General features: G+C 35.8%; 1 protein-coding gene across 1 annotated transcript; it reads left to right on the top strand.

The window, feature by feature from the left end:
* The first annotated feature begins 7,390 nt into the window (after positions 1–7,390).
* LOC114749852 (uncharacterized) lies at positions 7,391–11,151 on the top strand. Its single transcript, XM_028938394.1, has 7 exons — positions 7,391–8,015; positions 8,106–8,255; positions 8,344–8,481; positions 9,375–9,506; positions 9,719–9,901; positions 10,076–10,446; positions 10,543–11,151. Exons 1-7 carry the CDS (start codon positions 7,391–7,393, stop codon positions 11,149–11,151), a joined length of 2,208 nt encoding a protein of 735 aa, XP_028794227.1.
* The last annotated feature ends 944 nt before the right edge of the window (positions 11,152–12,095 follow it).

Below are 12,095 nucleotides of genomic sequence, written 5' to 3'. Positions count from 1 at the left end.
CCAGTGTGGATTGATAACACATTCAGCTGTCACAACATAAGCACTGTGATTTTTCTTGGAATTCTTGTTATCCAGATTCAGTCCTTGAAAGGACTTATCAAAGTGATACCATCATTCTTTAGCATTATGGCCTCTCTTCTCACAGATTTGACATAAGTCTATGATCTTTCCAGCTGAGGAGCTATTGGACGAGAAGTTATTACTTCCATTGGAGCGTCCTCGACCGCGATTGTTACGGCCGCCTCCCTTGAAACGACCACCTCCTCTATTTGGAGGTTTAGTATGGGCAATATTTGCCGTAGCAGCCATCACCAACTTTTGGTTCTTTTCAATTCTGAACTCTTGAGTTAGGAGCAAAGACTCGATTTCATCAACCCTATACGGATATGATCTTGTAGTCACAGCAGTGATCCATGAATCATACTCTTCAGTGAGACCATCGAAAATGATCTCTATATGGTCCGATTCACTGACCGGATGGCCAATGCTAGCAAGAGCATCTATGATTGCTTTAATTTTCAGCAGATACTCATTTGCAGTCATGCTACCTTTCTTGGTACTCTTTAACTACGCCTTGAGCTGTTGAACTTTTGCTCTGGTTTGAGATGTGAAATGACTGTGTATCTTCTCCCAGATCTGCAACACGGTCGTACAGCCCACCACTCGAGTGAGCATTGCATCAGTCATGGAACTCGATATCCATGAAGCAAGTAACTAAGCTTGCCATTCCCAGTCAAGATAGGCTGGATTATGACGAACTGCTTCTGGATCTTTATCATCTGAGATAAACTTGGATGGAGGTTTGGCAGATTTGTAGATGAACGATTGGAGATCATGGCCACGGATAGCTGATGTGATTTGGTGTTTCCAAATCAGAAAGTTGCTCTCATCCAGTTTGACCGAAACAAGATGGGAGAAGATAACTACATCCTTCTTGTGTTGAGAATGAGACGAAGTGGTTTCGGACGATGTCGACATGGCCTCAAGATCTGAAAGCTCTGGTACCATAAAGGTATTGTGAAGGAGAGAGAGGATGAAGAATAGGACAAAAGTGTTTGACTGAATAGTGTATTGTATATAATAATGAGAGCTTGTACACTATTTATAGAAGAGCACTACACGTAATAGGTAGAGCAGGAAGAGTACTATGCATGACAGCTAATGCCAGCTAACACATTTAGTTACATATAACTTAATCTCATAACTAAATTACTTAACTACACTATCAGAGGCAAATCATATACTACTGTAAGTGCACTACACACACATATATATGTTCGTAGGTATTATTGCTAATTAATAACTTGAGCCTTTTCATACGAAAGAGAAATGGGAGAAAGATATTCTGAACTGTATAGTATTTCACATCATTTAACAAGGAGCACAACTCATCTATGTATTTATATACAGCTAAGATAAATTGTAATGGACAGCTGGAACCAAAAACTGGTTCATCAGTTTTAACTCGTTGTTTTTTCGAACATAAGGCGTGCATGTGGATCCGCTGAAATTTGATCCGGAATTTGCTTTAACTTTGAGAACATCAGATAAGAGTCAGAAGACATCGGAACTCATGCGCCGGGCTCCTGATAACTACCTGACATGTTACCAGTTTCTTTGCGGCTGCTACTCTGGTAATTCTAATTTAATAATGCAATAACTCAAGATTTCTCTTACTAATTATGTTTTCAAATTAATCATCTCTCTTGTACATCTTCACACACATATATTTGACAGTTCTGCTGAAAACTAAAGAGTACATGCTGGGAACGGCCGAGTTATCAGGCAGCGGCGAAGTTGGTAAAACCCAAAAAAATTCGTACTCCTCTTCACCTAAAACTTATACGTAGTTAACCCATATCAAAATACGGATTCGATTCGATAAATTTTCTTTGAGATTTTTGTTTGTTAAAAGAGATTCAAGTCGCCCATTTTTAATAATATAATTATTTTGAAATTAAATAAAAGTTTTTGCTATAGTCTGTTTCCATTTTCTCAAATATTTTTTATGGAAGGCATTTTGGTAATAATTAAAAATTATACTAGAATATATGTTTTAATAATGAAAAGTCAAAACAATATAATTTCAACGAACATAAAAGAATTTTTTGTCATACACTATTAAAAATATTTGATACTATTAGTTTAGGAAAGTAGATTCAAGCCAGAGGGAATTTTCCTTTGACATCTAATCATGCATTCTCCATCTGATGGTGCGCGGGAAAGAAGAAAGGAGAGGATCCAGAGGCCCCAAAAAACTCCTATATCAGTAAAACTATTCCACAGAATTATGCTCCCTGTCATGAGTTTCTGGTCTCTGTCTGTATAAATTTATTTCGCTTCATGGGATTGGGTATATAAAGTTTCGTTTCCTGCACTCTTGTTATATGGTAGTATTATATTAGTAAGAGGCCACATACTATTTATTGCTCATTTTAGATTTTGCATAGATGTGCCAGTTCACTGTAGTATTTAATTAGATAATAAGTTATAAAAAGACTATATTATTCATAAGATGTAAATACAGTGTAGCTCGATCATATACACATTCGAGTTAAGTCTGCATGAATTTACTTGACAGAGAAGATGGTTAACAAAATAAGGGAAGAGAAAGAAAAGCATGAATGGAGTGTTCAGATATTGAAAGCACTCATGGAAAAGCACAAGAAAGCATACGTTATGTTGCTGATACTGCAGACCCAGGAATACTAACGGATTTTGATCCGCGAAAGATAAGTAGTCCAAGGAATTTTCAGTTCTTTACCGTATCTGCTATATATATATATATATATATATATATATTGTTGAATGAAAGCAGCACAAACATTTAATCTCCAGTTAGTGTAATAGTATTGAAGGATCGATGAATTTGAATATTGGGCATGGCAGGCGACGGTGGGGACACAAATAAGCAGACAGAACCTTATATGCCCTCGTTGGTGGCAGCCCAGGAAGACGTAATTGAAGTGGTGAACGGAATTCTAAGCCAATTACCGGTGTCCATCTACGATACCACATCAAAGGACAAAAATATATTGCAGGTAGCAGTGGAGAACAGGCAACCCAGGGTTATAAAAGCAGTACAGAAACAAGTGAAATCTCTGGGATGAACTCACTGAATCATTGGATACTGATGACAATACTATATTGCACTTAGCAGCAAAGTACAAATTGTACATTATATTCAGGGCCCTGGCGCCTTGCAGATGCAACTTGAAGTCAAGTGGTATGAGGTAAATATGTAGATATATATTATATTTATTTTCCACTCTCGGATACATTTATTATTAGTCATCCTTGTAAGTATTTAAATTTAACTACTCTCATGGTGGAATTTGAATTGCAGTATGTGAAATCGTTTTTGCCATCCCACTTCACATTCCTTACAAACAAAGAAGGAAAAACTCCGTAAGAAATCTTCCTCAGAAATCATCAAGAGCTTGTTGAAAAGAGTGATGAATGGCTTAGTCGTACGTCTGAATCTTGCTCAGTGGTGGCTGCGCTGGTTGCCGGAGTTGCCTTGGCAACATCAACCACCGTACCTGGTGGCAACGATGACGAGACTGGCAAAAACAACCTTAGGAGGACACCCTGGCTTTGATATTTTTGCTATCACTGCACTAATTGCGCTATGCTTCTGTGTCACTGCACTCATCTTGTTTCTTTCCATACTCACCTCTCGAAAACAACCCTTTAATTTTATGAAAAAATTTCCGGTGAAGTTTTTCCTAGCCTTAAGCTCACTGTTTCTGTCCATTATCCCAATGTTCATCTCTTTTTGCGCCGCACGTTCCTTTGTGCTTGAGGACAAGTTCAAGAAATCAGTGCTCCCTCTCCATGTCATTCTTTGTCTTCCTATTTCCTTCACAATTGTAGAGTTTCCGCTTTACATGGATCTTTTCAAAGGCATTTTTATGAAAGTTCCACAACCGTATGATCAGAGGCGTATTTAGAGGGGGCATTGCGGGTGCTAGTCCCCTCTTGCATAATTCTATATTTATTCATGATTATTAAATGTAGCGACGACTCTCTGTCTCTGTGTCTCTTCCTCCACCTTCTAATTATTATTAGTTTGATAATATATTTGACGGTCGCTGGATCATTTAATTTGCTGATTTGCCTCTTCAATATTGACTTTATTCTAGTTCTACAAAATTTTGCACGACAATAATAATACCATTGCACTTGTTTGACAATATCATCCAACGTCAACTTGAGATAAATCTACATCCTGAAGCTTTAGACACCACCCAAAACGAAAAAAGAAAGAAAAAACTCATTTAGTTCTTTAGACTCTCTTTAAAATATAAACGTAACAGTCGCAAGCCAAATTTACAAGTTAGACTTTTTAAAAATAGAGTTCACATATCACTCTAATCATATTTATAAGTTATTTTTAACATGTTTAATAAAAAAACTAAAAAAAACCTCAAGACTCATTAACTCTATCTAAAAGTTTTATAAGTTTTAAATTTTAGTCTTATTAAATTTACATTAAAAATTAAATAATACACCAAAATTTAATGATAAGTAAAAAGAAAAATTAAAAATTAATAAAACACCTTATAAAGGATAAAAGAATTTCATTTCTCTCCTGGATAAATAGGATGAGCGAGTCAACGGTAATGATATAGCGAATCTGAGCAGCTTATTTTCTAGAACTCTAATTCCTTTTCCATAAAATACTTTGTAATTTTTCTTAATGTAAAAAATTAATATTATTTCATTTTGGGAAGAAAATTCATCTTTTGATTTTTTAACTTTTAACTTACTTATAACTAAGTCTTTTAATTATGACTTAGTGCGACTCAATCTCTAAATTTTTGACTCACTAATGACTCAGTTCTTTATCTTTTTAATTTTTAAATATTACTCCCTCCGTTCCTTATTATAAGAGACGAATAACCGAATTACGTTAATAAAAAAAACAGTTAAAATTAGTTAAGAACAATCAATGTGTAAAAAGTATAATTTTTTTTTCAAAAATGCCCTCATTAATAAGGAGAGAGAACAATGGTAAATTATTAAAAGAAAGAGAAGTGGGAAAGAGAGAGAGTGTGAGTTGAAGACAATAAATATGGGTAAAATAGGAAATCAACACAAAAAAAGTAGAGACAACTTTTAAGTGTCTCTTATATATAGGAACATGCCATAAGCATCAAATGTCTCTTATAATAAGGAACGGAGGGAGTATTGTTCTTATCATCTATAACTCACTTTGAGTCATCCTACGTGACATCTGAGTTATCATTGTCATCTATGATACGTTAAAATTGCTCCACCTCAGGTCGGCTTTTTGTGAAAAAAATCTGAAAACAGAAGGAGGACGGACTGTAGCAGGGACGAAGATGGGAAAGACCAAAAAAAAAAGGAAGTTGCAGGTATGAAAAAAAGGCCGGAGCTTGAAGAGGAAAAGAAAACAGCTCGGCTTTGTAAAAAATTGCTCCACCTCAGATTCCACGCTACCACAAACAATCTCCAAATTGACATTCTCACATTCCCTCGTAACTCACTCCACTTCAGTCTAACTCAAAGCCGCCTTCTTCTTTTCTTATCACCGCTTCTTGTGCTTCAACTGGGCGTCACTTGGAGAGCACCGCTAATGACCTGAGTAAAAAGAACCTTAATTGTCTTACCAGTTCTCTTTTTCCCATCTCGTATTTTTTTCTCCTCATTTATCTTATTCTTCTATAATTGTGAATAGAAGTTAGGGAACTAGAGGTAGTTTTATCTTTTTAATATTGAATAATAGTTTTATTTATGAATATAAGGGAGTCATGCGGTGGCTAAAAAGAATAGGAAAGGGGAATTGAAAATTAAAGAAAGGGATCAGGGAACAGAAGCCTCGGAAGAAAGAAAAGGAAAAGACAGGACCAGAGGAACGCGGCAATGAAGAGGAAAGGAAAAAGGGAGATCGAACAGAATAGAGGCGAGAACAAATATCAGCAGACGAGTTTGATGGCTCTTCCTCACATAATGTAAATTTTTAGCTTACTTAAAAAAGACGTGGAGCTGAGGTGGACCAATTTTAACAACATCATAGATGACAAGGACAGCTCAGATGCCATGTAGGGTGACTCAGAAATGGGTTATAAATGATAAGGACAATAATACTAAAAAATAAAAAGATAAAGGATTGAGTCATAGATGAGTCAAAAATTTAGGGACTGATTCGTACCAAGTGATAGTCAAGAGACTGAGTTATAAATGATTTAAAAGCTGAGTGATAAAAAAATTAATTTTTCTTTTTATTTTTATAAAAATTTTACAATGACTTATAATATTATTATTATATTTATCGTACTTTATTAAAAAATTTTATAGTATGAAATTTTGTAAACTTAAATTTAATAAAGTACAAACAACATTGCGTGTGTTTCTACCCTCACTTTTTTTTTGGGGCATAATATATGTATATTTTAAGGTAAAATATTTCACATATATGCATGACGTTTTGTTTTTTTCTCAAAATCCCCCCCAAAAGAAAACCCAATTCTGGATCTTCCTTTTATCTCACCCTTTTCTCTTTATATATATATATATATATATATATATATATCACACTCATACTTTTTAAATTTCATTGGCTGATTCCAAATAATTAAAAATTAAACTCGTATTAATTATACATTCACATTTTTTTGTTATGATAATATGCCTGTAATTATATATTCGTTCTAAATCTTTCGTCAATTCATGATTTGGTTTTTTGTTATACTTATAATTATAATTTTACATGGTTGAGGTAACTGATTAATGTCAATGGCAGAGTTGGCATTTCAAATCATTATAATCAGCAGGGAAACCACAGTGTGGGCTATGTGGATGACAAGGGGATTATATTACTCCTCTGCACATTCTGCCCAGCGAACCCTCCGCCTTCCATAGCAGCACTAACGTTATGAACGTCGATCGTTACTTTAGAATGAATCTTTTCTCAACACGTAGGAATTAGAAGCTGCTCTCTTTGCCTCTTCCTCTCCTCTATTCCATGCATTCTCTCTCTCTCTCCCCTCTTTGCGCCCCTTGCGAGAGCTAAAATGCTTTTTGCTTTTTATGATTCTTGTGATATCATAAACACGAAAGGTATCAATTGTGTATGTTGTAAAAGTGAAGTTAGATATGGATTTCATTTATGGCTTCTTTGCCGCGCTTTATTTTCTTTCTTTCTTTTAACCTTTATTCAAATTAACGTCGTCCCCACCTATTTATCTTTTTCCGTTATGAAGCTAATCAAAGTAATCTGGTGTTCATTCTTTTTGTTAGTGTGTTATTGTGCAAGTGCAGAGTTTGGTATAAAATGACATAACCCTGAATCGGGGTCCAAGTTGAAGTGGCGAACATTGTGGTCATCATATACATATTCATCCCGATCGTCAAACCCGAACAAATGGATATGGATGATTTCCCTCCATTTGCTGGCTTTCAAACATCGCCAGCAGCTTCAGAGAGCGAAGATTTTCCATTTGCTGCCGCTTCACCAGAGGGTGCAAGTGCCGAAGACGAAGCTGAATTATCCCAGTCCACATTCAAAGGTAACTGGGAAAAGGTCATGAAGTTGTACGAAACAAAATCAGGCGTTCATTGCATTGTGATCACGAGCTCAAAAGACACCGCACTGCACGTGGCAATTAGTGATGACAAAGAAGAAGTTGTGGAGAGGATGGTAGAATCAATCCTCAAGTATACCAACAAAAAAGCTCTGAGAATGAAGAATACCAGAGGGGAAACCCCTCTGCATCGCGCAGCCACAAGAAAGTCTGTGAGAATGTGCAACTGTATCGTGGACGCAGGACAAAGCATGGGTCTCCATTTGCTCAGCATTACCAACAAATGGGGCGAGACGCCCATCTTCACGGCGGCTCTTCACAACCGTAAACGTGCCTTCATCTTCCTTCACCATGCTGCTGAAAAAGCATACTTGCAAGACAAAGAAAAACCATATCAGTTTCTTAGAAGAAGAGCCGGTGGTGGAGATACTGCCCTTCACGCTGCCATTAAGAGAGAGCATTTCGGTGAGCAATTCATCATTTATTGTTAGGTTTCTTTGATGATATATATGAATTGATTATTATTTGTGTTTTGTTGTTAACGTGCATTTGCAGATTTGGCATTCCACATAATCAAAATGTGCCCAGATCTTGTGGGCAAATCCAATGAGAAGGGAATGACTCCTCTTCATGTCCTTGCCAGCAAACCTTCTGCCTTCAGAAGCGGCCTGCGCCTCTCGTGGTGGAAGCAAATTGTGTACTACTGTAAGTAGAACACTAATCCAATTACAGTAGAATTGATAACTTGCGCCTTTGTGCGAAATAATTATGGTTTTTTTTTTTTTGAGGACAGGTGTCCATGTCGATCAGCTAAAATATGATCCAGATTGTACTTTCACTTCAACAATATCAGACAAAACATCGGAACACGAGTGCCCGGCCCCCAAGAACTACTTGACATGTTATCAGTTTTTTGAGGGCTGCTACTTTGGTAATTATTCTACAACTTAACATTTTTCATGTAGTAGTGATTGAATTAATTATCTCTTACATATATATATATATTCACACACACACATATATATATATATGACAGTTTTGGGTAAAATTAAAGACAAGCGAGGACCCACGAGCAAATCAGCAGGCAGCGAAAGTGGTAAAAAGCCAACTAATTCATACTCTTCCTGACTTTAACGTTATACTTTCCGAACATCAAAATATGGATTAATTGTTTAAACTTTTTGATTCGAAGTGTTAGTCGGAAGGTTTTTTGTTTAGGTCTTTTTTTTTATTTTTTGCATTGAAACTTGGCCTTACCTTTTGTATCTCAAAAAATAAAAAACCAAAATTTGATATAAAGCTTCTTTGGGATTTTTGTTTGTTAAAATGCTGTTCAATTCGCCCATTTTTAATGCCCCTCTTATCCTTAATTTAAGATCTAATTAAGTAATTTGAGTAGATTAAAAAAGATAATTAATTTAGTTAATATGATTTTTTTTAAAATGTCTTAATCATCTTTGTTAATTTTCTCCATTCCTCTCCTACTTGATTATTATTGAGGAAATATTAATATATAAAGCTAACTTAATTGGGGGGAAGCTGATAAACATGTAATATATGTCTTACATATAGAACTAACATCAACTCTCATATTAAATCTTAAATTAAGGGCAAGAGGAGTATTTTCTTTTTTGGAAGCCATTTTGGTAAAAATTACATTAAAGAGTGTGTTTCACTGTTTTATAATTTCAACAGACATAAAAGAATTTTTTGCAATATACTATGAAAAATGTTTAACACTCTATATAGTTTAAGAAATTAGTAAACCAGAGACGGAATTTTCCTTGACATCTAATTATGCATTATTGATTTGTTGGTGCACAGAAAAGGAGAAAGGAAGAGATCCAGAAGCTCCAAATAACTCCCATATCAGTAAAAATATTCCTCAGAATTATACTACCTGTTATGAGGTTCTGGTCTCCGTCTACCTAAATTTGTTCCGCTTCATGGGATTTGGTATATATATGCGACCTTCGAGTTTCATTTCTTGCACTACTCTTGTTATATCTAAAATTCATAAGAGGCCACATTCACTATTTACAAATCGTGAATTATATTTGCTCAGTTTAGATTTTATATAAATGTAGGAGTTTACTAATCTAGTATTTAATCATTATAAGATAAGTTATAAAAAAATTATGTCGTTCATGGGAGAATTTACTTGACAGAGAAGATAGTTAACAAAATAAGGGAGGAGAAAGAAAAACATAAATGGAGTGTTCAGATACTGAAAGCACTCATGGAAGAGCATAGTACGGCATATATTACCGAAGGAAGAGACCCAGGAATAGGAAAGGTATTTGATCCGAGAAATCAAAATGCACAAACGAATGTCCAAGTTCATCAAAAAGGTATGGTCCATTGAATTTTCAGCTGTTTCAAATCAATTAAACATACGATATATATCTCTGCTGTATTAATGAATAAAGCAGGCACAAATATTCAATGTCCGGCTCTTAGAAATAGTATTGATGGATGAATGGGTGAATTTGAATATTATATCATGCATGTGCATGGTATGGCAGGCAATGGTCGGGACTCAAAGGAAGAGACAGAAACTTATACACCCTTGTTGGTGGCAGCCCAGAAAGGCGTAATTGAAGTAGTGAACGAAATTCTAAGCCAACTACCGGTGTCCATCTACGAAACCACATCAAAGGATAAAAATATATTGCAGGTAGCAGTGGAGAACAGGCAACCCAGGGTTATTGAGGCAGTGCAGAAACAAGTAAACAAAGAGTTAAAGCTTAATCTTTGGGCTGACCTCATTGAATCAGTGGATACTGATGACAATACTATATTGCACTTAGCAGCCAAGTACGAAGAATCCAGGTTACATCCTTGGCAGATTCATGGCACTGCAATGCGGATGCAATGGGAAATCAAGTGGTATGAGGTAATTTAACTTACTATAATCAAGCAGGCATGTCTAAGTGCCATCCTCACAATATCCATGTACTTTCTTGAGATGAAATTTGAATTATTATTGCAGTATGTGAAATCCTTGTTGCCACACCACTTCCTTTCCCTTAGCAATGCAAAAGACGAAACTCCGGAACAAATCTTCACTAAAGGTCATGAAACTCTGGTCAAAGACAGTGGCGAGTGGCTAAAGGATACGTCGGAATCTTGTTCGGTGGTGGCTGCGCTGGTTGCCGGAGTTTCCTTTGCAACGTCGAGCCAAGTCCCCGGCGGGACTAATGGTGATACTGGCAAACCGACCTTAGAACAACAGCCGGCATTTGAACTCTTCGCTATCACTGCGCTTATTGGGCTCTGCTTCTCTGTTACTGCACTGATCATGTTCCTTTCCATACTCACCTCTCGAAAACTACCCAGAGATTTTAAAAAAAATTTGCCCCTCAAGATTCTTCCGGGCTTGAGCTCGCTGTTTGTGTCCATTGCCTCGATGCTTATATCTTTCTGCGCCGCACATTTCTTCGTGCTCGAGGACAAATTCAAGACAGCAGTGTTCCCTCTGTATGCAGCCACTTGCCTTCCTGTTTCCTTCTACGCAATCGTACAGTTTCCGCTCTACATGGATCTTTTGAAATCCATTATTACAGAGGTTCCTCAGTCGCTCCCTTCTGGCCATGTATGATTATATCTTTTCTCCAGCGACGGAAATTCACGCCTTTCTTTCGTTCATTTGTTCCCCTCCCAGTGGAACCTATGCATTTTCTGATATTAAATAATTGCTTTTCTTTCCATCAATTTGTGTTCCTTGTGCTTGTTTGTTTATTAAAGGGGAATTATAAACCTCCTTAACGTGAGCACGCAGCCTCAATGTAAGTGATTCGTCGTTGTTTTTGAATTAAATAAAGAAATCATTTACGTACTACTGTTTCTGTTTTTCTCAGATACGATAGCTTGTATCAAACTTAGATTAAGCGAGACATGAAAGGTTGGATTAAGGTGAGAAATTGAGATCGGGTAATCTTAATTTTCTAAAAATAAGTAACAATTTCTTTTTTAAAACTACCCACCTAAAAGAGTGAGTGAATTCCATTTTCTAAATACTTTAAGATAAATAAGGATATTTTAAGTAATTATGACCAATTTAAAAGGTCCTATATCAGGGGTCTGCAGAGTAAATTATCCAACAAAAATGAACAATCACCGAGCCCCCACAAAAGGCTAAGCATTTTCACCAAATCAATATCTATGAAGCAGTTAATTAATCACTATTTACTTAATTATTTGCTAAGGCATGGATCCATTCAACTTTTAGTACGAGCATTATATTAATTGATGATTGATTAAATCTCTTACATGTACTCAACCACTTAGAGGCAATTTAAAGTAACTCACACCTAATCGATTAATGTCTATAAAACATTCTCATACTTCCAAACATATTTGTTAAAAACTGTTGATTTTCTTAATAGGGAATGAACTATATTAATGGAGTTTAAGTAATTTTTTATTTGTTAGAGACATTATATTCGAAATAAACACACTGATTACGAACTCTTTAACATTTTACCAAATGTTTTATAAATTGGAAGCTAACATATATATAAGCCGCCTCTCCTAAGCTTAAAT

This window comes from Neltuma alba, unplaced genomic scaffold, assembly GCF_004799145.2.
Source record: "Neltuma alba isolate B1F8T4 unplaced genomic scaffold, ASM479914v2 tig00006198_pilon, whole genome shotgun sequence".
Lineage (NCBI taxonomy): Eukaryota > Viridiplantae > Streptophyta > Magnoliopsida > Fabales > Fabaceae > Neltuma > Neltuma alba.
This window is presented reverse-complemented; position numbering and strand designations above follow the sequence as displayed.

What these genes read in the sequence shown, in the direction of transcription:
- LOC114749852 (XM_028938394.1), top strand. Translation starts at nt 7,391, where the DNA reads ATGGATATGGATGATTTCCCTCCATTTGCTGGCTTTCAAACATCGCCA. An exon ending in CATTAAGAGAGAGCATTTCG is followed by an intron (nt 8,016 to 8,105) that starts GTGAGCAATTCA and finishes GTGCATTTGCAG; the next exon opens with ATTTGGCATTCCACATAATC. An exon ending in TTTTGAGGGCTGCTACTTTG is followed by an intron (nt 8,482 to 9,374) that starts GTAATTATTCTA and finishes GTTGGTGCACAG; the next exon opens with AAAAGGAGAAAGGAAGAGAT.